Source organism: Sander lucioperca, chromosome 11 (genome assembly GCF_008315115.2).
Source record: "Sander lucioperca isolate FBNREF2018 chromosome 11, SLUC_FBN_1.2, whole genome shotgun sequence".
In the NCBI taxonomy this organism is placed as follows: Eukaryota; Metazoa; Chordata; class Actinopteri; order Perciformes; family Percidae; genus Sander; species Sander lucioperca.
Genome location: NC_050183.1, coordinates 33900478 through 33926740, shown reverse-complemented (window position 1 = coordinate 33926740; position 26263 = coordinate 33900478). Strand labels below are relative to the sequence as shown.

The 26263-nt window shown below is 39.1% G+C and overlaps 3 protein-coding genes across 7 annotated transcripts; 1 reads left to right on the top strand and 2 right to left on the bottom strand.

The window, feature by feature from the left end:
* Positions 1 to 206: 206 nt before the first annotated feature.
* Positions 207 to 2517, bottom strand: gadd45ab (growth arrest and DNA-damage-inducible, alpha, b). The gene is made up of 4 exons (XM_031318486.2): positions 2267 to 2517; positions 1576 to 1677; positions 1252 to 1459; positions 207 to 1014 (listed from the first exon to the last, which is right to left on the bottom strand). Exons 1-4 carry the CDS (start codon positions 2314 to 2316, stop codon positions 901 to 903), a joined length of 474 nt encoding a protein of 157 aa, XP_031174346.1. The 5' UTR covers positions 2317 to 2517; the 3' UTR covers positions 207 to 900.
* Positions 2518 to 3493: 976 nt separating this feature from the next.
* sec16b (SEC16 homolog B, endoplasmic reticulum export factor) lies at positions 3494 to 20127 on the top strand. 5 transcript variants are annotated; one of them, XM_031318323.2, is made up of 24 exons: positions 3498 to 4540; positions 5155 to 5252; positions 5360 to 5462; positions 7040 to 7254; positions 7346 to 7497; positions 7611 to 7672; positions 8225 to 8363; positions 8485 to 8715; positions 10063 to 10160; positions 11322 to 11403; positions 11531 to 11648; positions 11737 to 11848; positions 12101 to 12206; positions 12319 to 12456; positions 12582 to 12695; positions 13807 to 13891; positions 14047 to 14215; positions 14321 to 14478; positions 14589 to 14617; positions 14840 to 14947; positions 15020 to 15112; positions 15194 to 15308; positions 19103 to 19152; positions 19278 to 20126. In XM_031318323.2, the coding sequence occupies exons 1-23, from the start codon at positions 4260 to 4262 to the stop codon at positions 19117 to 19119; spliced, it is 2823 nt and encodes a 940-aa protein (XP_031174183.1). In that variant the 5' UTR covers positions 3498 to 4259; the 3' UTR covers positions 19120 to 19152; positions 19278 to 20126. The 5 variants fall into 5 exon arrangements, with proteins under 5 accessions (XP_031174188.1, XP_031174187.1, XP_031174183.1 ...); XM_031318326.2 differs by having other exon boundaries at positions 3499 to 4540; positions 14047 to 14206; positions 19278 to 20125; XM_031318324.2 differs by lacking the exons at positions 19103 to 19152; positions 19278 to 20126 and adding exons at positions 15765 to 15814; positions 15901 to 16058 and having other exon boundaries at positions 4260 to 4540.
* Positions 20128 to 22929: 2802 nt separating this feature from the next.
* znf648 (zinc finger protein 648) lies at positions 22930 to 24965 on the bottom strand. Its single transcript, XM_031318329.2, has 2 exons — positions 24883 to 24965; positions 22930 to 24542 (listed from the first exon to the last, which is right to left on the bottom strand). The coding sequence occupies exon 2, from the start codon at positions 24494 to 24496 to the stop codon at positions 22961 to 22963; it is 1536 nt and encodes a 511-aa protein (XP_031174189.1). The 5' UTR covers positions 24497 to 24542; positions 24883 to 24965; the 3' UTR covers positions 22930 to 22960.
* Between the last annotated feature and the right edge of the window lie 1298 nt (positions 24966 to 26263).

Sequence of the window (26263 nt, the reverse complement as noted above, 5' to 3'; positions counted from 1 at the left end):
GAACTGTTAGAAATGTCATGTTCCTTCTTTAACCTGCTCAGTGACATGCCAGGACAAAATCCAAACCCTGTGGGGCAACATGTTAAGCTTCATATGTGCCAGCTGTGGGCGCAGGAGGCATGCACTGTTCAGGACACTGTGTGACTTCCTACAAGCATGCTAAACCTGTAGTATACCTGCAAAATCATCAAGGCAAAACCACCCTGTAAACTGTTGGTTGTTTATTTCATTCAACTTAACAAGGCAGAATTCAATGAACTATGCACAATAAATAGCTTCATTAAATTAATAACACATCAACAAAATAGTTAGTGGACAAGTCTAAACATTGCATTGCCCTTAAAATAATAACAATAAACTGAAAACTTTCCCTTTTGAGTTATCAAAGTGACATGAAGTCTTAAATACGATAACATACACGTGCTGTTGAAGAAATGCTAGGATTTGGTCGAATTTTCATGAGGAATTCTTCAAGCTGAGAGCTATGACTGGTCCACTCCAGCATGGTCAAGTTTTTGGAGTCTTGTCAACCGAGGCCCTCTGTCTGCTTTGACCCAGTCCTGGCTTGTGCTCACCATCACGTGTGCTTGTCTGCTCAAATGGTTCAGTTTCCTGTAAAGGCTTCTTTCTCGGCAGAGAAAGGCGCTGTCATACATTGGAAATCCTGGAACACAGACTGCTGAGTCACTCTTCCTTGGCCCACGAGTTCACCATGACCTGGGAAATTTGTTGGAACATTTTGCTGCTTCCTTGTGTTCTTTTTTCTGCCCCTCCAGTGTCTCTCTCTCTCTCTCTCTCTCTGGGGCACTTTTCCGAAGGAGTCCAACACAGACATTAACACAGGCCTTGTGCAGTTACTTTTTCCCCAATGCACACAAAACATTAATATTCCAAGCAGTTTCATCGGTCGGGCAGGTTGATAACAGGGACCCACTGATCCAAACAACGGCTTTCTCTGCAGAATCTGGTCACTTTGCTTAGTGCTGGGTCCTTCCACAGTGATGACTGGGGATTCTGCAGAAGAAAGAACAAAGTAGTTACCATCTGCTGATTTATGAAATGTGCAAACAGACTGAAATCATTCTGATTGCACAACCATTGTTAGCAACCGTTCCTTGCAAGTAAAGACAATTACCTTGGTACTACAATGCACACCAACTAAGGCAAAACAACTCTCTTTCCAGTCTGACGGGAAGTGAGCAATATACAGCAGTACTATAGTAAACAGCAGACATGAGTAATGGCACTTACAGTAACTAAAACACAGTGCAGGTCAATGGGCTCCCCTCCGGATTTCACTCCTCCGAGTATTTCTGCCAGACGCCTCATGTTGCTCACCCGCAGGATGTTGATGTCATTCTCACAGCAGAATGCTTGGATCAAGGTGAAATGAATCTGGAGAGCCACATCCTCCTCATCGTCTGTGGCCAATAGACACAACACCACATTGTCTGGATCCCTAAAAGCAAAGACAAGAACGAGTTGTAAGGAAAAGGAAATATGTCTCACGTTTCTCATAAGAAGATTAATTAACTTAGAGCTAACGCTACAGTAGTTATCATATTGTTAACTTACGCATTTAGTGACTTTGCTGCCTCATAGACTCCAACGGTGATGCAACCCTGAGGCAATGCAGAGCTTAGGACCTCCTCTAATGCTTTAGGCACCGATTCCATCCTGAGGAAATAGACATTTGATATATGTATTTACATATCAGCCAGCAAAACATACAAGAACACGGTCAATGCGATAGCTAACTGCTATTTCAGAAAATATGTCCAGTTTATTCAGTAATGATATGCACAGACTGAAATGTGTTAAGACATAATATGACATTTCTGCATCATAGTACAGATTTGACATCGAAATATTGAACACGTAGCGTTGAGCTAATTAAACAACTAGCACAACTAACGTTAGTTAGGTTAACGCTAAAGCTTAGACTCTAAGCTTTAGCTTTAGCGTTAACCTATCTAACGTTAGAGCGACTATGTTATTGTAGCACTTGTGTTAACTAGCTAACGTTACAGTAACGTTAGACTATGGACAAACTATCGCTAAATGAGAGCCAGAGCTGACGTATGAAAGAAACCTGACATATATGTCAAGTAAGGTTTCTTTCATACTGTCAGACACACAGTAAAATAAAACGTGCCCAGGTTAAGGTCATAAACGGTTCTAGTCGTGAAGTATACATCTAAAACAAGCTTTAACTAAAAAGGCAAAAGAAGGGAAATGCAAAAAAAGTTCAACAACATGAGCTAACCTTTCTGAAGAATTATCTCCACTGGTTTCTTCAAAAGTCATATTGCACATCCGAGCGGTTTGGTGTTGTAAAATATCCAGAGCGAAACTGACTGCTTCTGAGTGCTGAGATTCTCACCGTATGCCCGGCAAGTCTAACGTTTCTAGTAGTAAAACCTGCTGTCCCCACAACTTATTTGCATAAACCGGTCCCATTGGTCCCATGGAAATACAGTTTTCAATTTCATCTAATCTTTGTGAATATAGCGACACCGTGTGACTGTGACAGGGCAGTTACTACTGGGAAATGTAGTAAATACGTGTCACAGTTAATCACAAAATAATATCTCTGATTAGGAAATTATAGCAGCGTATCCAATGCACCGGAACACAAAGAGAAGTCAGTGAGCCATAAGAAGTAGCCTAATTTTAAACTTTAGAAGGCTACAGGCTATTGCAGTTCCATATCAACTAGAAGCTGCTGATGCGATATTTTCTCATTGTATGCTTAGCATTCCTTCTCTTTCATCTTGTGACAACGTACGGATAAGTATAGACTTCTATAGTTAGAAGAGTCTGTATAGCTGTGAGGCTCCCTCTTCTCTTCATCTTTTTTTTTTAAACATGAAGAGCAAATTTAAACAAAAGAAAACAAGGAGTGAGACAAAATACACAATACATTAGGCCTAAGTGGTAGAACATAAGTAATTAGTAAAACAATGGATATGGAACATAACATTTGAAATGTGGCTGAATTCCATTTAGCAGCTTTAGTTTAGGGTCCTGATATTGCCATGCTGGCTCACTGTCATCATTAATGTTATAGGCTAGGCCTACCAGTGCTTTTACTATGACAAGTCAAAATGCCTGCTGTGAAAAAGACATAGGCTATATGGCATATGAGAATCCAGGAAAAAATGACAATATCCATTATTAAGGATAATAAGAATATAAAGGTAAGTGTCAAATGTAGTTCAATATAAAGTAGGCTAGCTCTGAGGATTGTGAGTAGGCAGGTAGCCTAAGAGTATTGTACTGGCCATGACCAGAAATGTCATATACATTGTATTCATTTATTCAGAGGCTGATACAAAATGAATGAGGAAAAAAAATTTGACATGAACAAGTATAGAGTCAGACCGTTGACAAAGGACTTGAATGGCAGCGTATCTCAATAAGCCTTTATGAGTTAGAGCGCCTCTGGTGGGAATGTAACAAAAACGTTCAACTTCGAAGTTGTCACCGCTGACTAGAAATCAGTTTTATTTTGCCCATGTTCCGGGGAACATTACTAAAACTGACCGGAGACCAGCTTAACCCCAACTCTAAAACACCGACTGTGGCGGTCCACTGCATCTTCTCTACCGGCAACGTGGCAACACTCACTTCAAAGTTGTTATTTTTACATGTACTTTACAATCCGAGGATACGGTTAGTCGTGTTGAAATGACACAAAACGTTCTGATAGTATTTTTTCTGTGCGAATTAAACTGAAGATGGACGTGATTTCCTTTTTTCCAGCCTTGTGGGACTGCAGCTGTCAAACTCCTCAGGGCGTGCTCCACTGTTTACTCTCAGCTCCCTGAGAATACTCAGGCTGGGATACACCATGCAAATACAACGGAGATGAAGGATTCATACCCTGAATGGTATGATTTAGATTTAAAAGTATCCTTTAGTAAGGTTTTTTTTTTTTCTCTCTCTCATTGGGATCATTTACACTTTTTTTTTTATATCTGGTTCCTTTGCAGTAACAACACAGTTATATGGGTCACGGTATTTTGTGAACTTTATCCTCTTGTTATCATGCTGACTTGTTATCAGCTGATGTTGTGTTTCCTGTGAAATGATGTGGCAGCCGTGGATGTACTTTGACTGCATCTGGCATGTACGAACTGAAAGAACCTAAACAAAACACATTGTTACTGTGTGGATTTTACTTTGAAATAAGGATTTCTTGGAGACAGAATTTCCTACCTTAACAGGGAGGGCTGATCTTGTGTGAAGGGGTCATCATGGATCAGAGAGGTAACAGAGATCCCATCCTGCCCAACTCTGGCCGTCACTCCCACAGAACAAAAGACAGAGAGGACAACTACAGGTATTCTCAGCAGGAGAGGGACCAGAGCTACCTACCACAGAACCCCAGAGTGAGGGACAGGCACTGGGCTCAGGCGGATGCCCGCTACAGGGCTCACTTCACCAGTCCTCCTGCCAGACCAGAGCAGTATCCTCACAACACTCAGCAGTATCCTTATGGCTATGGCTGTCCGGAACACCAAAGACCCCAGTCCAGGTGTGTACAGTAATGGGACTGAGCATACAGCTCTCTGAAACCTGTTGCTTAAATTGAAGAGTTTTGTATAAATGATCTTTGGTGTTACCTCACACTGATTATCCTAAATACAGTATATGGATTGTGCCAAAGTCAATGCAAGATGTTAATAATAATTTGAGTGTACGTAGGCTAATCATGCTGTACAAGACAAACAAAGTCTTCATAGTATGATGTGTATATATACAGCGTGGTGATGCAAAAGGTTCAAGTACGTAGCACATTAGGTGCATGCTGGGATACAGACACCTCTCACCATGAGGATGGTTACAGGAAGAAGGTGGAAAAGAAGAACAGTTTTTTTCAGCACAGGAAGAAAATTAATCAGTGCAATGATAAATTAAATTTTAGCCTGTTAATGTTTTTGTATTTTTTTTTTTTTTTAAAGTTTCACAATTAAGTGTTCTATTTTTTTATCATAAACTGAGTTTTAGTGACCTCTCCAACACACACTCTTTCTCTTTCAATGTGAAAGACATATGTTATGTTTTATGGTGTATTGTTTTGTATTTAAAAGAATGTGTGCAACATCAAGCAATCAAATCAAAAATTAAATTAGAGACTTTCATTTCCAGGCATGGGTATGACTATCCACCCCAGAGCCACTGGGACTACAGAGACAACTATGGTTATTATGACCATGACTACTATAGAGGACATCATGGACAACAAGGTACAGTGATAAAAAAGAACTCTGTGAGACGGCAAAGTTTTTATTAACAGTGTACTACACAGTATTTCTTGGTAAAAACAAATAACATGGTATTTGTTATCATTAAGATACTGGCCAATGGGGTCCCCAAGACTCTTTGAGAACGGACCCTTACCATGACAATACATACAAGCTGGAACATTTAGGGAGCTCCTACACTGAGGACTACAGGTAAGCTGCAACCCTTTTATTGATCTGTAACTGACAGTAAAAAACTGATAAATTAGATTTATTATTTTCATGCGATGTACAGCCATTGCTATGGTGTTTTTGCACCACAAAGAAGACTTTGAGATCATACGCTGTCATTTGTACATTCCTTTACTATAATGTTATGTATAAAACTAAATAACTTATATATGTTATATGTATAAAACTAACTTTATTTGTGTAATACTCTTCTTAACAAAGTTACACATGTTTTACAGGCAAAACAACATACAATGAAATCACAAGGAAGCAATAGAGAAACAAACAATAGAATCATAACACACAAGGAGGACAAAAAATATTTTTAAAAATAAAATAAAAGTTGCAGGGGTGCAGTGGTAAAACAGAAGAAACATGTTAAGCAGTCACCAAAACCTATAAAATTATTTTTTAAAGATTTAAGAGAAGTCAAGGGTAACACTATAATAATGGTACATGAATTATCATGAATGAATCATGAATCATGATCATGAATTCATAAATAAGATATGATTAATGGTGACATATGCAACAATCATCTTTGTGACCCCTGAAATAAATAAAATTTCCAAGACATTTCTGGTGTTCAGACACTTAGAAGTTAGTAAAAAGTCAAAATCAATCTGCAGTATACTGTATTTTGTATCAATGTAATGACCTCAGTATCATTTTGCCAACCACTCCTTTAATTCTTAATACATTAAATGTTATGCCACCATTAATCATATCTTATTTATCAATGTTAAAGATGGACCAGGTCAGCACTTTATTTGAAGGGCCACAAACATGATGAAGTAATGAAGAAGTAATGTTTAGTTAACCATGATTACAACACTGCAATTCTTCAGAATATATGAACACTGCTGTGACTGGTCAAGACATGAACATCATTAATAAATCAGAAATCATGATGATTCAAATACCTTAACTGATGCATTAATTAATGTATTGTTCTTGCATTAAGTCATGCATGAATTCATGCTTTTTCATGAATGAAGTCATGCATGAAATCATGATAATGCATGTTAATGCCTTAAAATGTATGGTGGAATTTTTAAAATCAATGCGAAATCCAACAGGAAGCCAATGTAAGTTTATTTATGTGCCAGTTAGTCAGACAGCACTGTTTTGCACCAATTGAAGCAGGTGGGAGCTCTGACAGATACCAGAGTGATGTAAGTCACAGTTGTTGAGGAGACAAAAGATAAAATCAGCTCCAAATTTATGTAAATCTGCAGGAAACAAAATCATCCAGAGGTAACTTAACGAACAACGGTATTTTGTTTGTTTGGTCAGACATAAACCCCACTGAGGTCTTCCTCTTAACATACCGATACTGCTTGTTGCTGCTTCCTACTCTGTAAAATGTATCTGTGTCCTAGAGGGTTTTATCCTGCAAAGACAAAGCTGCTACTGTATTACATTACTCCAAGTGTAGCAAATGCAAATGTTTCATGACTTGTGGCTGATTCATTATGTTTTGTAGCAGCAATACAAAGTACCAAACTGAATATGTATTTCTATGAAAATGCAATATACTGTTGCTTTCATTCTTTCAGGTATGACCAAGGCAGAGACAACTCCCAGCATTACCTCAATGACTACGAGGATAATCCCTCCAGAGACAATGAAGAGCTTTCCTCTTATTACCCGGGAACATTAGAAAGTTCCAAAAACTCAGGGTTATCCTCCAGCAGCTATGAACTAAGTCAGTACATCAATGGAGCTGAACACAGCAAGCCTGTCACACAATCTGTTCACACATCTGATGCAGGTGAGCATACAGGTAAAGCTGTTTTCTCTCAGGTCCACTTGACTGAGTATTTATCATGACGCATGCTCTTCTGTGCTTCTTATCTCCTCAGAGCATGGACCGAAGCATCAGATGGCAGCTCCTCTGAAGTACTCAATCCCTCATGCGGTTGTCAGCTTTGGGCCAGCAGGCCAACTGATACGGGTCACTCCGCGCTTGTCCACACAGGAGAACGTCAGCCAGCTGGAAATTCACAGTCTGGAAGTAGGTTCAACACTAGCCTGTGTTGATAATATAAGATTTTCTTTTTCTGAACCACTAGTACTGTATTCTTGAATAAGAATGAAAGAGATTTGTTTTTCTTCATGTCTGCACAGATAATTCTGGGTGAGACAAAGGAACAGCAAGAGATGAGAAGCTTCCCAGGGCCCTTAACCAGGTATTGCTTTGTCATTTGTTGTGCAATTCTGATACAGAAATTCTCACCACTAAATAATCTAAACCAGGGGTCTTCAATGTTTTTTAAGCCAAGGACCCCTTAACTGAAAGAGAGACAGAGCAGGAACCCCCAACTACATATATTTTATAAAATTAAGTTGCATATCAAACTGACCTACAATAATGTGTAGGGCGGCCTCAAGCCTTTATACATACCTTTTTTTTTTGCATAGAATACTAAGCTATTAAATAGCCTAATAGTTGTTGATGATTTTATAAATCTATAGGTCAGTAAGCCTATCATCAGTGGGGATTTATATTTGCTAATAATATGTTGCATTCATTTTAGGACTTTTTAATTTTTAAAAGAACTTAAAAGAATGCATTTTTTCTCTGATCTAAACAAAATGATTGATGCCATTTCCCTACCATCAATACATTCTGCTTAATGTCAAATCTAAAAGTATTATTAGTCTTGTGAGACATTATAAAGATTATATGTAAAATTCAATGTTTGAATGTTGTATGAATTTGTTTTTTTATGTTTTTGAAGGGAAGATTTGCACAAAGTAGATGCTATAGAGTTTGCCCACCAGAGGGCAGCTGCCTGCATGAGTGGTGACAAGCTGCATGATAAGAGTTCTGCTGCCCTCTTGTGGAATTTACTCATCCTGCTCTGCAGACAGAATGGCGTAAGTGGATCATGTCTTGTTAGTATTATATGTGGAAATAGTTCACATTTGCATCAAACAGCCATCAAAGTAATTATTATGTTTTTATGATACAATTATCACTACATTTCCATTGTTTCAGCAAATAGTTGGCTCAGATATCGCAGAGCTGCTGATGCAGGGCTCACATTCAGATGGAAGCTGCGAGTCAGATGCTCCAACACTCATTGACTTCAGTGAGGGCACAACTGCTGAAGCACCACCTCACATAGGAGATGACCTGCTCACAGGAAACTGGAGCAGCTTGAGCTCTGAGACCTCTGAGACCACCCTGCAACGCTACACTCAACTGCTGCTGGCTGGAAGAAAGAAGGTTTGTACCTTTTTAACTCTATATTCATTTGATGTTTACTTTTTTTTAGTTCCCTTCTGAAATAAAAGCGCCAAAACCACAATGTAAAACTATTCAATTCCAAATGTCCTGCATTTGAAATCCTACTTAAAGCTTTAGTGCGTAACTTTTTGAAATTAATGAACTATGAAGGAACTATGCACTATAGCTTTAAGTAAAAGTACAGAAGTATTGCTAAATGTACTTTAAGTATCAAAAGTAACTACAACTGTCAAATAAATGTAGTAGGGTAAAACATACAAGTAGAAGTATAAGGAAAATACAAGTTAAATACAGGTAGTGCAAAATTGTACTTACAGTTCAGGGACACGTTCAGCCCCGAACAAAACCGTTTATTTAAACTGAAACGGTGGTCCGTTGAACCATCTGCTGTGTGCGCCTTTTATTACCAAGAGTTTACATTCACGTCGCTGCTGATTGGACAACATCTTTGACACACCTACTAAACGAGAGAAAACATACCTCAAAGCCTATTGCACATTGTTTCAATGTCCGATGAAACATGTTGTTCAACCCAGAAACCGGGATTGAACGTGCCCCAGTACTTATCTAAGTGTACTTACTTACTTTTCACCACTAGTAATCTCAGCAAATGCCAGACTATAAATGTTCTACTCTCCAGGGCAGTATATAAATTATACAGTATAGACCCGATCACAATGTTTACAATAACTTCCGAGTAGAAAACCCCTGTGTCTCGTACATACAATTAACAGTGCTGAGCAAACAGGGGACAATGTGATTATACTCTCATCTCATTCATCTAAAATGCATGTTTGATGCTTTCATATTTCAAAACCTTTATTAACATTGGGCCTAGACCTAATTTAGCTGTTGGGCCACAGAAAATGACAACCCAAACTAGCAGTCAGTCTGACCGGCGGTGAGATGTTGCTGTTTGTAACACTAGATTTGGTTTATCGAAGGCACTAGCAAAGCAAAATGGTACAGAAAATTAGCACAGCAAGAACTTCAGATAAGTCGGACCACAGTGTTTAACTTTATATCTTTGAACATTACAGTTAAGGCTGAAAATTACAACATTAATAAACAAGTTTGCCCATTTCACATCTCCACAATTCATATCAACGCCCATTTGTCTACCCGGAAGTGATTTTTGTGTTAGTCACGGTGATTCGGTCTAAATACTTAAATAGTAATCCGCATATCATTAAATAGTTTATTACGCATCTGTTAGGATACACCCTTTAACGGAGTGCTCCAAAGTGTTGTGTTACATCTTCATCCCAGTTACCATGGATGTCATACTGTGTTGGGATCTGAGTGTTTGTCCCATGGGGTTTCCAGGAGGCCTTGGAGTCAGCTATGAGCAGCGGCCTGTGGGGACATGCACTTTTTCTTGCCAGCAAAATGGACAACAGATCCTACACCACTGTGCTGAACAGGTAAGACAAGCAAAGTCATCTAAGACATGACAGCTGCAAGAAATCTGTATACAACTCTACACACGAGCAGTAATTGAGAGATGATTATGAGCAGTCAGAGGAAGCACTTGATATGCTCTTATGATATGCTTTAATGGACAACATATCCTACACCACTGTGCTGAACAGTTGCTTATGAGCAGTCAGAGGGAGCTCTTATGATATGCTTTAAACTTGTTTTAGAGCTACAATAAAATGGACACTATTTCTGTCAATTGTATTAGGAGTATATCATCAGTTTCCTGTGTATGTTTTAGCCAAGCCTCCAGGAATGCAGCAAGTCCATGAAGCATTTTGGCATGGTGGGGCCTAAGTAGCTGCAGCCTCCCAGAGCTGCTAGCATGGCCTTAAACAATTTGTGGAATTTAAAATGATCATGCTTTTGACATTTTAATGGGAGTCATTGCACCTCCAATTGAAGAAAAATCAACAGAGTGCATTTGCCTGCAGTCAGAATTAAGGCAGGAAGACTCACAGATTACAAATACTACAAGGAAGACAGGACAACATATCCATCAAGCCCTGTGTCTTTCCATACCTCGGTGTCCAAAAATAATTCCCTTTATTTAGAATTTGTGGAAGGTAATTACAGGTGTGAAAACAAGAGGAGATCAGACCTCTGGAACACTTCCTGTTTGTGAACATTTAAAATAAAGTAAATGAAATCGCAGCTTCTGAGTTATTTATAACTTGCAGAGGGTAGTGAAGTACATAACAGAGCATTAACACTTTGCCAGAGAGTGTACATCATCTTGCTTGACATATAATAAGATTTTTTAAGATTTTGAATCACTGCACAAGTCATAGAGGAGTGACAAAAGTTTGCACTATGTCTCAAAACTACTACAGTTTATGTAACCCAATCCATTTTTTACAAACTATTTTGGCATCAGCAGTATGTCCCACAGCAGCACGTGTTACTAGAGGAATGTATGGGGGGGAGGGTAGATAATCACGCTTTCTTTTTATTTGTGATTAACATCAGCATGCCGTAGCACTTCTGTACAGAGTAGCAACATGGATTCTCTTAAACTGTGATGGCTTTTAGTACAGTAGCTCTTCTTCTAGCATGTAATAAAACATTGGTTAAGATGTGCAATGAGACAAGCAGCTCTTTGGCAGGTTTACAGGCCAGCTAACAGCCAGTGATCCCCTCCAGACTCTCTTCCACCTGCTGACTGGGAGAATCCCTGCTGTAGCCATGGTAAAACATCCAGAACATAAAGTATTCACACATCCCAATCAACACAATTGCAATTATTGTATTGTAAAAACGTCAGTCTGTATATTATTAGCCAATAAGTGTCGTGATAGTGATACTCTGTGCCCAGTGCTGTGGAAATGAAAAATGGGGAGACTGGAGGCCCCATCTAGCTGTTATGCTCTCCAATGAGACAGGAGATCCTGCCGTCCAACAGAAGGCCATCGTCACTATGGGAGACACACTCGGTATGGACCCACTGACAGGTTGAGGTTGTAATGTTGTTTCTGCACAGATATATGAGCTGGTTATTTTGTGTTGTTCTTACTTGTGCAGCCTCCAAAGGCCTTATACATGCCGCCCATGTGTGCTACCTGACAGCCAGTTTTCCCTTTGGGGTATACACACAGAAGGCAGAAAGACTTGTGCTTCTAGGCAGCAGCCACAGGTGAGCTGTGCTTGCTCCTTGATGCCATTCATCAGTTCAATTGCCGATAATGTAGTCATAATTTTCAGATGAAGACTTTAAAACAGCAACATCATTTTCTGCCATTTCCATAAAAGAAATATAAGTGTATGAAATGACCTCTAGGCAAGGCAGGTAAATGTCTTTAAATCTTCTTATGTTTGTTTTAGCTACTGTGTTTGCTGAGGTGATCTTTCTTATGTTTGGTTTGCTGTATTCTCTCCTCTCCTTCAGGCAATCATTTGAATACTTTGCCACAAACCTTGCCATCCAGTGCACTGAATTGTATGAGTACTGCCAGACACTTGGGGGCAAATGCCTTTCAATACCATCCTTTCAGGTAGCTTTTTTTTTTTTTTTTTTTTTAAATTGTATTATTCTCATTTGCAGTCCTATTTAAATAAATCTGATAAAGAGGCATGTGATACTGAATATTGCTGTGTTGTGTTCAGGTGTATAAGTTTCTGTATGCCTGTCGACTGCTAGACTGTGGGCTTGCATCTCAGGCCTTTCACTACTGCGAGGTGGTAGGACAGGCGATCCTCAGACAGAGGGAGCCTTTCTTTGTGCTGACTGCAGAGGTTATTAAGGTATTCCCACATCCTCCTATACACACATACCTATGGTGTCTTATACATTTGAGTACTGTAATCAAAGGTACACAGTGTCTATCAATTAAATTGCACATACATACTGTGTGTCCTTTTTCCTGCAGCTGTCAGACAGGCTGAGACACTCTGAGGGTCAGTTCAGTGAAGCAGGTGTTAGCGGAGCCGGGCAGGAACCTGACTGGCTGAAACAGCTTCGTGCTAGGCACCACAGTTTACAGGTTAGCTTTTCCATGGCTTTTATTTCAGAAAAATTTATAATCTTAAGGAAAAATTTGAAATTTGTTTTAGCTAAACAGAAATGCAGGATTAACAGGAATCTTAAGTGGTTGGATAAACCAAAGCTACTTTAATGGCTTGAATTGGGCCAATATTGTCTGGTACTGTATGTAGTAACGTAGTAATGGATTAGAGCTAATGTTTCTGCTTGCGCCTGAAATTCTCTGTCCATAGATATGTGTATTCTGAATACGTCATTTGTAGCCTCACATTTGTGGGAAAAATTGCGCACGATTCCCTCCCCAACTGCTACATGTGTAGGCCAGCTGCTATGCCAGCTGGTGGTTACTGGGACCTGTTTCCGTTTGAAAATTGATTTTGCTTTCAAATGGCTTTTCTTCTATTTTTTTTATCCACGCTAGCTGGCACTTAGGCTACATTCACATTGCAGGCAAAAGTGGCCCAATTCTGATTTATTTGCTGTTGTTTTTTATAACAGTATGAACAGCACAAATCCCATGGAATCTGATCTTTTCAATTCAGATTTGGGCCACTTTCATATGTGGTCCTCTTACATCACTCACTCACTCACTCACTCACTCTCAATCATACTATATGTGCTTTCTCAGGGAGATGGGTTCGCCTAAATTGACTCACGTCCTGCCGCGTGAGTCTTGTGAGGAGACACTGACAGATTTAGTTAAAAGTAGCCCTTTGACATCCTGAAATTTTGGATGAAATATATTTCAGTGAAGCCTTTCACGTCACAATTCCACTACTCCTGACTCCAACTCCACATCAGGGATCACAGTTGTGACTAGCTAGTTGCTTCGGCCTGAATCTGTGAGATAGCCACGCCCCCTTCATTTTAATATTTAAAATTAAAATAAAAAGACGGGAAAATAACTAAATGTGACATTATGAAACATGCAGAACATGCTAAAATAAGATTGCGAACATGGTAAACATACTTACTAAACATCAGCATGTAAGCATTAGCATATTAGCATGCTTGCAAGTACAGTATAGTTGTGCCCAAGTACAGCATCACAGAGTCACTGTAGATTCTTGTTTGTCTATATAAGTGATGTCTACATTTCTTTTTTTACTCAGACAGGGAGTTACGACTGTACTGAAACATACCAGCCATCTCAAAAGGGAAGTACTTTGGCCCGTGAGGACAGCAAAGTGTTCTTAGGTCATTTAATCATTTAATCCTTTCATTACTTAAAATGATGCACTGTGTGGCTTGTTTCACACTAGAAACAGTGTATTCTCGCACTGCTTTCTTGTACATGAATGAATAGTCTAAGAATACTTCTGAATGTTGATTTCATTTTTATTGTTTTACAGAATCAGACTTCGATGACCTAAACCATGACATCCAGAGTCCAGAGCCTGAACTCCTTTATTACAGAGGCACTGGGGATCAAGAAAAACTTGAGCATCAAGTTGAACGAATTACTGAGGAAATTAGCGCGTTGTCCTGGGATGTTAGCAAAACTCAGGACTGGTACAAAATGTGCAGCAACATGTCTGTCAACCACATAGATGAAACTGTTATTGCACATGTGATATCCAGTCCAAATAGATGTATGTCACTGTGATCTCCCTGTTGCTTGTCTAGGCCTTCTGCCAATTCCCTGATGCCAGTGATGGTTTATGCTCCCCCAACACCCAGCGGGGCTGCGAGTCAAGACTTGAGTTATCATAACGTAGATACTGCTGAAATCAGAACTGCCACGCCACATTGTCTTCTGAGTAATCTGCCACCAGCAGCAGAGGGTGAGAATCCAATGTTTAGACAGCATTCGTTCCTTTTTTTATTCAGATATTTACTATGGGCTGTGGGGAGTTAGCTTGTGTGTGATATTTTGATTTCATTGCTTCTACAGGGGCTGGGTCATCCTCTGAAGCAGGCACAGTGAGTAATCTTTGTAATATTCTGTACTGATTAAAACAAAAGCAACAACACAAATATGGCAACCTCTTGGTTTGATGTCACTTTTGTCATCCTTTTATAGATTTATACTTCTACAATTAAGTTCTTCGCAAGACTTGATCCTTTTCAAGCGTATAGAGCTGGTAAATGTTTTTAAAATAAAGTCACCTGGATGTGTGTCATTGTCTGTATTTGCCTTTGAAGATGGGGGTTCGGATGCTGGAAGTCAACTTCAGTCAGCAGGCGCAATGCCAGCCGAGCATCCCGCAAGTTTTAGAGGCCTCTGATCAGACGAACGAGCCTCCTAAACAGGTGGGTGGGTCATTCTGACACCTGTATGCTATTTGTTTGACATGGCTCTCATTTGTTTTCTGTTTTATGCAGAACACCAAGGCAGGATGGTTTAGTGGTTGGTTCAAATCAAAACCTCAACATGTTCAAAAGGAGACTCCAGAGCAGAGTAGCCCAGCTCAGATGGTAAGGGTCAAGTAAATATACATCATACTGTTCAGTTTTTATTTGGTGACGTAAGATATATATTTTTTTATGTTTTGTTAGGAGCTACCACCGACTGCTAGCTTCTGTCCTCCTCCCCTACCTGCCATTTCCTCTCCTGGCATATTTCCACCCCAGCCTTCCTCTACTGGGATCAACCCCTTTTCAAGGAAAGCAGGTGGATTTGTTTAACTTCAACTATCCTATTCATTAATATGTTGCCAAGTTCCAAATTCTTCATATAGCCTTTTATGTGGGATTTCTGAGGTCACTGACCCTTTTAGAGGAGCTGTGTTCCTTCTTTGTCTTTAACAAGCATGTCCAATTTTACATTTGGGATAAAATACAGTCATGATATGCAGCTTGTAATTTAAAACATTGCAGTGGCTTGGCTGCCACTGATGACGTTTTACCTACATTAGGCCATGCAAATGGGATATGATATGATCAGGTCACTGACCCTTAAAGAGAAGCTGGGTTCCTTCTGTGTCGCTGACAAGCATGTGCAACTAGGATACAGTCATGATATGCAGTTGAAAATTGCAGTGGCTTGGCTGCCACTAATGAAATTTAACCTACATTAAGCTATGCAAATGTGATAGATTTTCTTTAAATATCCATATCTTCTTCATAGGCCAGCAGCTGGGGTAGAAGCCCTGTCAATACCACTAGCCTGTGCCACAGGTAAATAACTCACCTAAAAATAAATATATATTAAAGTTCTTTAAAGGATTCACATTAAAAAACATGTAAATTGTTTGTGTTTGTAGGACCACTGACCACTAGAACCAAAGTGGGGATATCACACCACCTACTATTAACAGTGTCTTTATGTCACATGAGACCCCCTCCGCCAACATTTATTTTTAAAGGATGACCTTTCAAATCCCCACAGCCTACTCACCATCATGTTCCATATTAGAAACAGAAATACTCTGGATCGACTCAAATTGCAGCGAGTGACCGCTGAGATGTGGTTTGTAAAAGCTGACAGCAGGGAAATGACCAGTGGAAGCAGGACATACCGTATTTGGGGGAAGGGATATCTTAATTGACCCCAATAACCATTTATGTATGAGGCATTTGACCACTGATGCCAGCAACACGGAGCGACTGCCCATCTACGCCAGTGGTTCCCAACCTTAGAGGAACTTATGCATCTCTTCATCATTTCCCAATGTTTGTTTCAAATGTATAACACTGTTCATTATATAATAGTGGATAATGTTATTTTTTTTCATACCTGTTAGACTGTCAATATTTAGATGCATTTTTTTTTTTTTTAACGTCCATAAGCTTTAGCTAACCATTTCCATCACTTATGCAATTTCAGCCATTTAGCCAATTTCTTTAGCTATTTATTTCTACCATTTATTTATTACTTTTAGCTACCTGTTTGAACTTCTGTGCTCACTTGCAAACTAGTTTTCAAGCACTCTCACATAACCTCAATATTTAGTGTTCAGGTGTTGTAACACTGATATACACTTTAAAATCAAGTCATACTTTCTATTTTTTTATGTGAGCTGCTTCACCATCTTTCAACGTACAAATACCCGTGGTTGGGAATCACTGATCTACACAACTGCCCACCGAGAACATCATCAGACTCTCACTACTCCATCAGTATCCATGTTATACTGTATGCTGCAAGAGAATTAGCTACATGTATTATACTTTATTTAGAAGTATAAATCCAGCCATTATCGTTTTAAGATCTAATATACACTTAAACACACTTATCCACTAATTAAAAATATAAATGTTATCCAATGCTGTGGTCATTTATTAGCCTCTCAGAAGCCACTTTAATCTTCCGAGCTGAATAAGCAGTATTTGCAGCCTGACTTTGCAGGGCTGGTAAATTATGGCACAATGTGAACATATTTGATCATGTTTAGCATCAGTAAAGTGGAATTATATAGGACCTAAAGAAAATAAATGAGTTGCCATGCTGCCAAAATAGATGATACCACAGGGTGAGGGGGAGAGGGACAGGGAAAGACCTCTGCCAGGAAATACCCAACATGCCCTACACCCCCTTCACACCCAGCCAGTAGACACTTAAGTGACAACATGGCAGGTGCCATCTTCTTTTATGATTACTCTGCAGTAGCCAAGTGTGAGTGGGACACACTGACCTGGAATTCAGCAAACACATAGCCAGGATGTGAGTTGATGCTTACCGCCTGCCAATAATGTGTCCAAGCATAAACACATTTAGAATGGATAGCTTTATGGAAGACAGTTTCAAATGGCAAAACAATCTCTCCAAAAAGTGAAATAGTGACTAGAGATCATAGATTGTAAAAAATAATGGACATCGTAGCAGGGACGTCACACATTGGTTTGTGGACTGCCAATTTGAAGCATTGGGTTTGGCAATCTGCCATCGCCATGTTGGCAGGTAGCTTTTCTTTAAAATATCAGTTAACGCTAATGGTAGCTAGCTAGCTTGGTTGGCATAACGCTGAACAAGACATTCTTAGGCAATCAAAATGTTCCAATTACCTTTAATATATTGAAAACACAAGAGGGTCAAACTTTAAGACGAAATCACGGACAACCAAAACAAACTTCACGGCTATTTTAATGTACAGACAGTGTCATGAATACGCATTGCTAAGTCTCTGTCCCTCAAGCAAGGTTGGTGTGTAGTTCATTTAACGGCCACCGGTCTCATTAATATCAATGTTTTCCTTTAAGTTACATGTAGAAACTTAACTTTTATAGTGGTTATATAAATGTAATATATGTTGCTGTTAGATTGCTGCTAGATGTCTCCATTAAAAACGGTGTGTCACCCTTTGTGTGCGGCATACAGGCGAGCAAACTGTTTTTTGACAGCAGTGAACATGTTGTTTTTAAAAATACCAACAAACATGATTAAGCAGAATATTTTGTTATATAAAACATGTTGTGAATTTTGGAAATTACTGCATCTTCTTATAATACATTTTGACTTTTTGAACTTTACAACACTCTGGAGTTGTAAATATTTGGAAAATGTTAGGATCACATGAGTCAGACACAATCCTACGCAGCCACCCCTGAAATCTAATTGGACAAATAGTACCATACTAATAGTATGAGTGTAGCCTAATCTTTATCAGCAACTCTGCGAAATACTGGGTTAAAAAAAAAGCTGTGCAGCATTTGAATGTTGATTGAGAATTTGTGTCAATGTTATGAATTAAGCATCAAACTTTTCTGTACAGCCCTAGTCCTTATTGATTCCTTCGAGAGCAAAAATCATTAGTCATAAAAATAAATAAAAATAAAAGAGCTGATTTTGAAATGACCAAACATGTTTATTGAGATTGATTTTCAGACATTAATTTAACACTACAGGTGTACAATTTGGTTTCCCTTTTATCCACTAGAGCATAAGCTCCTACATACTCCCACAAGTTTAACCTTCCAACCCATAAATGTTTATTGTGCTTGGCAATTATTAAATATATGTATTATAAATATATTAAATATAATATATAATAAACACATTTAAAGATATCCTCCTGCATGGAAAAAGCTGTACTTCCAAACACAATAATGAATAGAAAGCACCTTAAAAGAAACTGACTGACTGATTAGCTAGCTTCCCTAAACCATTAAACTGGTCTATTAATGTGGTCACAATAATGTGTCTCAGGAGGTACGACTGGCTTATGGCCATGTTAGAGCACTTTTGCAGTATAGCAGCTTGTAATTTAAAACATTGCAGTGGCTTGGCTGCCACTGATGACGTTTTACCACATTAGACCATGCAAATGGGATATGATATGATCAGGTCACTGACCCTTAAAGAGAAGCTGGGTTCCCTCTGTGTCGCTGACAAGCATGTGCAACTAGGATACAGTCAGGATATGCAGTTGAAAATTGCAGTGGCTTGGCTGCCTCTAATGACATTTAACCTTCAATAAGCTATGCAAATGTGATAGTTTTCTTTAAATATCCATATCTTCTTCATAGGCCAGCAGCTGGGGTAGAAGCCCTGTCAAGACCACTAGCCTGTGCCACAGGTAAATAGCTCACCTAAAAAATATATATATATATATATATATATATATATATATATATATATATATATATTAAAGTTCTTTAAAGGATTCACATTAAAAAACATTTAAATTGTTTGTGTTTGTAGGACCACTGACTTCACTAGAACCAAAGTGGGGATATTACACCACCTACTATTAACAGTCTTTATGTCAAATGAGAGCTTCACATGAGACCCCCACCGCCAGCATTTATTTTTAAAGGATGACCTTTCAAACCCCCATAGCCTACTCACCATCATGTTCCATATTAGAAACAGAAATACTCTGGATCGACTGGCATAGTAACTCAAATTGCAGCGAGTGACCGCTGAGATGTGCTTTGTAAAAGCTGACAGCAGGGAAATGACCAGTGGAAGCAGGACATACCGTATTTGGGGGAAGGGATATCTTAATTGACCCCAATAACCATTTATGTATGAGGCATTTGACCATTGATGCCAGCAACACGGAGCGACTGCCCATCTACGCCAGTGGTTCCCAACCTTAGAGGAACTTATGCATCTCTTCATCATTTCCCAATGTTTGTTTCAAATGTATAACACTGTTCATTATATAATAGTGGATAATGTTATTTTTTTCATACCTGTTAGACTGTCAATATTTAGATGCATTTTTTTAACTGTTTATCCATAACCTTTAGCTAACCATTTCCATCACTTATGCATTTTCAGCCATTTAGCCAATTTCTTTACCTATTTATTTCTACCATTCATATATTACTTTTGGCTACCTGTTTGAACTTCTGTGCTCACTTGCAAACTAGTTTTCAAGCACTCTCACATAACCTCAATATTTAGTGTTCAGGTGTTGTAACACTGATATACACTTTAAAATCAAGTCATACTTTCTATTTTTTTTATGTGAGCTGCTTCACCATCTTTCAACGTACAAATACCCGTGGTTGGGAATCACTGATCTATGCAACTGCCCCCCAAGAACATCATCAGACTCTCACTACTCCATCAGTATCCATGTTATACTGTCAGCTGCAAGAGAATTAGCTACATGTATTATATTTTATTTAGAAGTATAAATCCAGCCATTAGCGTTTTAAGATCTAATATACACTTAAACACACTTATCCACTAATTAAAAATATAAATGTTATCCAATGCTGTGGTCATTTATTAGCCTCACAGAAGCCACTTTAATCTTCTGAGCTGAAAAAGCAGTATTTGCAGCCTGACTTTGCAGGGCTGGTAAATTATGGCACAATGTGAACATATTTGATAATATTTAGCATCAGTAAAGTGGAATTATATACAGTCCTTCCAGAAAAATGCGGAGTTTTTTTGTGATTGTTGCGGGCAAAAATCCTTGATTATGCGGCACGTTTTCTTAAAGAATGCGATGGAATATGCGGGATATTTATGCAATTTTATGCAATGAAATTGCGAGAACTTGCAAAAATTGCGGGAACTTGCAAAAATTGCGGGAACTTGCAAAAACTGCAGTTTCGTCATGGGTTCATCGCGGGGTTTGCAGCTATTCGATGATGTTCACGTCGCGTAATTACGTCACTTCATAACGGTCCCATGGCAACAGGGGAAAATGGCTGCTCTTGTGTGAGCGCAACATTTTTCAACTTTCTGCTAAAATATATGTGACTTTTCTGCAACGAAAATGCGGGGATTATGAAATCATACAAGCCCCACATATTTTTCGCAGAAATCGGCAATTAATGCGGCGAAAGTGCGGCGTATTTGAAAAAATGCAGCCCCTGCATAAATATGCGGACTTTGGCTGATTATGCATTGAATTATGCAATCGCATAATTGTGTTTTTCTGCTGCCAAAATGGATGATACCACAGGGTGAGGGGGAGAGGAATTGGGAAAGACCTCTGCCAGGAAATACCCAACATGCCCTACACCCCCTTCACACCCAGCCAGTAGACACTTAAGTGACAACATGGCAGGTGCCATCTTCTTTTATGATTACTCTGCAGTAGCCAAGTGTGAGTGGGACACACTGACCTGGAATTCAGCAAACACATAGCCAGGATGTGAGTTGATGCTTACCGCCTGCCAATAATGTGTCCAAGCATAAACACATTTAGAATGGATAGCTTTATGGAAGACAGTTTCAAATGGCAAAACAATCTCTCAAAAAGTGAAATACTGATCATAGATTGTAAAAAATAATGGACATCGTAGCAGGGACGTCACACATTGGTTTGTGGACTGCCAATTTGAAGCATTGGGTTTGGCAATCTGTCAATCAAACTTTTCTTTAAAATATCAGTTAACGCTAATGGTAGCTAGCTAGCTTGGTTGGCAGAACGCTGAACAAGACATTCTTAGGCAATCAAAATGTTCCAATTAACTTTAATATATTGAAAACACATGAGGGTCAAACTTTAAGACAAAATCACGGACACCCAAAAAAAACTTCACGGCTATTTTAATGTACAGACAGTGTCATGAATACGCATTGCTAAGTCTCTGTCCCTCAAGCAAGGTTGGCGTGTAGTTCATTTAACGGCCACCGGTCTCATTAATATCAATGTTTTCCTTTAAGTTACATGTAGAAACTTAACTTTTATAGTGGTTATATAAATCTAATATATGTTGCTGTTAGATTGCTGCTAGATGTCTCCATTAATAACGGCAGGCGAGCAAACAGTTTTTTGACAGCAGTGAATATGTTGTTTTTAAAAATACCAACAAACATGATTAAGCAGAATATTTTGTTATATAAAACATGTTGTGAATTTTGGAAATTACTGCATCTTCTTATAATACATTTTGACAACTTTACAACGCTCTGGAGTTGTAAATGTTTGGAAAATGTTTGGATCACATGAGTCAGACACAATCCTACGCAGCCACCCCTGAAATCTAATTATACAAATAGTACCATACTAATAGTATGAGTGTAGCCTAATCTTTATCAGCAACTCTGCGAAATACTGGGTTAAAAAAAAAGCTGTGCAGCATTTGATTGTTGATTTAGAATTTGTGTCAATGTGAATGAAGCATCAAACTTTTCTGTACAGCCCAAGTCCTTACTGATTCCTTCGAGAGCAAAAATCATTAGTCATAAAAATAAATAAAAATAAAAGAGCTGATTTTGAAATGACCAAACATGTTTATTGAGATTGATCTTCAGACATTAATTTAACACTACAGGTGTACAATTTGGTTTCCCTTTTATCCACTAGAGCATAAGCTCCTACAAAGACCATCTTCCAAACCATAAATGTTTATTGTGCTTGGCAATCATTAAATATATGTATTATGAATATATTAAATATAATATATAATAAATACATTTAAAGATATCATCCTGCATGGAAATAGCTGTACTTCCAAACACAATAATGAATAGAAAGCACCTTAAAAGAAACTGACTGACTGATTAGCTAGCTTCCCTAAACCATTAAACTGGTCTATTAATATGGTCACAATAATGTGTCTCAGGAGGTACGACTGGCTTATGGCCATGGTAGAGCACTTTTGCAGTGATAGCTGCTTTTGTTTCAAGAAAAAGTGCAGCAGCATTCAGAACTAACCCCAACTGGTGGCATTTTTTTATCCCACAACATTCTAATGGAAAACAAGCACCATGGGGAAATAGGCTGTGTGAGACTGAATGACAAGTTTTAAAACTCATACGGCTCAATACCATTCATACCTGTACATAACTGGTGCCCTATGACTTTGAAAGGATGTGCCTTGTCTAAAACTGATAATTTAAACACAATTGCATAATTGCAAGAGTGCATAGTACTCCACAGTGATGGATGCATACAGTATCTTTAAAATGATTTAGACATTGGTGCCCCTGTGGTTCAGCATATGCTGTGCAAGCTTTGTGGAACACTGGAAAGATTTGTCACACTTCACACAAACAAAGATCCTCCCAGCACAGGTTTGCTCCTGGTGAAGCTTCAATGTGTCTAGGTGGATAAAGTTCTTGCTGCAGCCTGTGCAGTTGTGGGGTTTCTCTTTATTGTGTACATACTGGTGACGAACAAGGCGAGAAGCCATGGCAAACGCCACGCCACACTCTGTACACTTATGGGGCCGCGCTCCAGTGTGAATGGCCTCGTGCTCGGTCAAGTTGGACGACTTCGTGAAACACTTGGAGCAAACCATGCAGACGTACGGACGCACTCCCACGTGGATCTTTTGGTGCTCTGCCATACGACTAGCCAGAGTAAAGGTTTTCCCACAGTCAGGGCAGGAGAATGGCCTTTCTCCCAAGTGCTTACGCTCATGACGCTTCAGGGAGAGAGGTTTATTGAAGGTCTTCCCACAGTGCGTGCATGGGAAGGGCTTGTCATTGGTATGCATGTTCCGCTCATGCTTTCGCAAGTCAGAGGAGCGAATGAAATCCTTGCCACAAGTGTCACAGACGTAAGGCTTTTCACCAGTGTGTGTGCGGATATGCTTGCGGTAATCTGAGGACCAGATATAGGTCTTGACACAGAAGGGGCAGTGATATGGTCTGTCACCTGTGTGTAGATGTTTGAGCTGCTGCAGCGTGCCTTGATGAGAGTAAGCCTTGCCACAAATATCACACACGTGTGGCTTGAGGCCAGTGTGCGTTTGCAAGTGACTCTGTAGGTTGGAGAGCTTCTTAAAAGCCCAGTTGCAGTGTGTGCACTTAAAGGGACGGTGCTCTTTGTCAACTCCACCGCGTTTTTTCATTGCTACCAAAAGTCGAGAGATCTTGTCATCTTCACACGTTTTAAGTAATTTCTTAACAGGACTGTTTACATTCTTCTTTTTGGTCTTATTCCCACCTCCACCTGGATAATATTCTTCCACATTTACCTCTTTGACCTTACATGCCCTCTGTTTGGCTGATAAATTGCTTTGTATGTTATGGCTCTTGAGGTATAGAGAGCAGTTACTTTCCTTCTTTTGCGCAGTATCCAAGAGAACTTCATTAGATCCATATATTTTATTGTGTTTTTGTTTATTTATAAGTTTAGTGCATTGTAAAAATCCTCGACTGCTGGGGTCTTTGTCGTCTTTAAATCCTGTTCCTTCTCCTGGTGAAAGCTCAGCAAACTTCTCCACGAGAGACCAGTTTGGTGTTTGGGGGTTCAGATAAAGGATTCCAGTGTCACTGCTCTCTGAAAATAGGTTCATACCACAAATACCGCCAAATGAAGTGTCAGTTTTCACATGGTGAGCGTTAATTAAGATCTGTCCATCTGGGAGAGAAGGAGTGACACAATTCCTTTCTTCGTGTTTCCTATTACTTATCTTTTCAACAACTTCCCTGTCAGACATCCTTGGGGAGATTTCATCAGCCATGGCCACTTGTGTAGTGGGGCAGGAAATCATCTGCATGAATTTTAAGGTGATCAGGGAATTCCGGACACTATGCCTCAAAGACCTGAAAATTAAACACATAGAGCGCTATTACCATCCGCATCTAAGCCTAATGGGTCTTTATCATAACTTAAATAAAAAAATAAATGAACACATTCTTTTCAAATAGTTGTAATTTCTTCATAATAGCCACAATGCAGGCCTGATTACAATTCCTTTCTTGCTGTATTCACCAGGACCTTGGGTATATCTTTCAAATAACATTGTACCTGGTATTCATATGGCAAGTGAATTCCTAAGCTTTATAGCTTTATCTTATCTTTCTATAAAAATAAAAACACACTCAGTCGACCTCATGAATGTTAACTTCACAAATTGAAAACATTTTACTTATGACTACTCACCCTGCAGTCTCCTTCAGAGCAGGTCAGATCCAGAAATGCCACAGAGATACTACCAGCCCCGGGTCTAGTATATATGAGAGATGTGCCGTGGAGTTAACGGGCGGGGTTTGGCCGCAGCAGCAGCCGTCTCTGAGTCAGCATCTATCCTGCTAGTCAGCAACAACAATGAAATCTTATCTGGCTCAGCTTACCTTTCACTCTGCAGCACTGTGGAGGTCTGGCAATGCGAGACTAACCTTTCACTGACTTAGCATACCGCCTGTTTGCAAACATGTTGAGTAGGTTTCAAGGTCAGTAAGCCTACAAGAGACTGAGAACTTAATCTCAGACTGAATACTATTGTTTTCAACCTTTAGGGTGTGGGTACTTACAGTAACGTAGCCGTTTAGTGAGATACTTGTATCCCTGACTACTCTTCAACCTTTAAAAGGCAGGACAACAAAACCGGCGTTCCCAAAATAAACACACAAATAGGCTACTTCGCCATGTTAGCAGGTTGGCCGGGCACTGATATTTAAATAGGTTACGAGGTCACACGTGTGTTAATGAATTTAGACAATTAAAACAAATGTCAGAAATATCCTATGACCTAACGTGTTTAGCGCGTCATACTGCTTACATTGATATACAGTGATAATGAAATTCACTATCACACTAATGATGCGTTTTAGATGACAGACAAGAACATTCATTTCTATTTAATGTTTGTGTGCATTTTTTATTTAGGCCTATGGCCTCAACGTGTCGCTGTTTTCTTGCTATTTTTATGAACACACACGCTCACGGACTGTGCATGGATGTATTATAAGATAGGACTGTGGGAAATCACCGGCTTCATTCAAAAAAACGGCAGAGGAAATTTTATTTTTGGATATACATCACATTGTGTGGTTTTTAAGAATAACAGAATGTTCTCAATTCCATATTTGAAAAAAGGAGAGTAAAAAACATGTGGGCCTATCAGCTTCTTTATTCTATCTCTTTTCATGGAAACAGAGGGTCTTGTAATTAGGCTACCCTAGTTTTAAAGAAGGCTATTAGTTGTATGTGTCCAGGGTGTGATTGAAAAAACTAAATGAGTAATAGCTTTAAGGTGTGAGCCTGACTGGTTTTGAGAACACTGTGCAGCTCTTGTTCTTAGATGATAAATAAGTTGTAATTCAGTTTTTCATCAGTAGGTGACCTCGTATTCCTTTGGGAACTATTCAAAATCATGTTGCATTCAGTGAGGAGGATGTACTGGTCATGCACTGGTATACTCAATCTTTACTATTACTTGTATTCTCAAAAACAGACAATGCCTTCATCAGTTTAGAGAAATCTTTCTTTTCTTATATTGTTCCTTTCCTGAATTTCTCTTAGAATGTTCTAATTATATAAA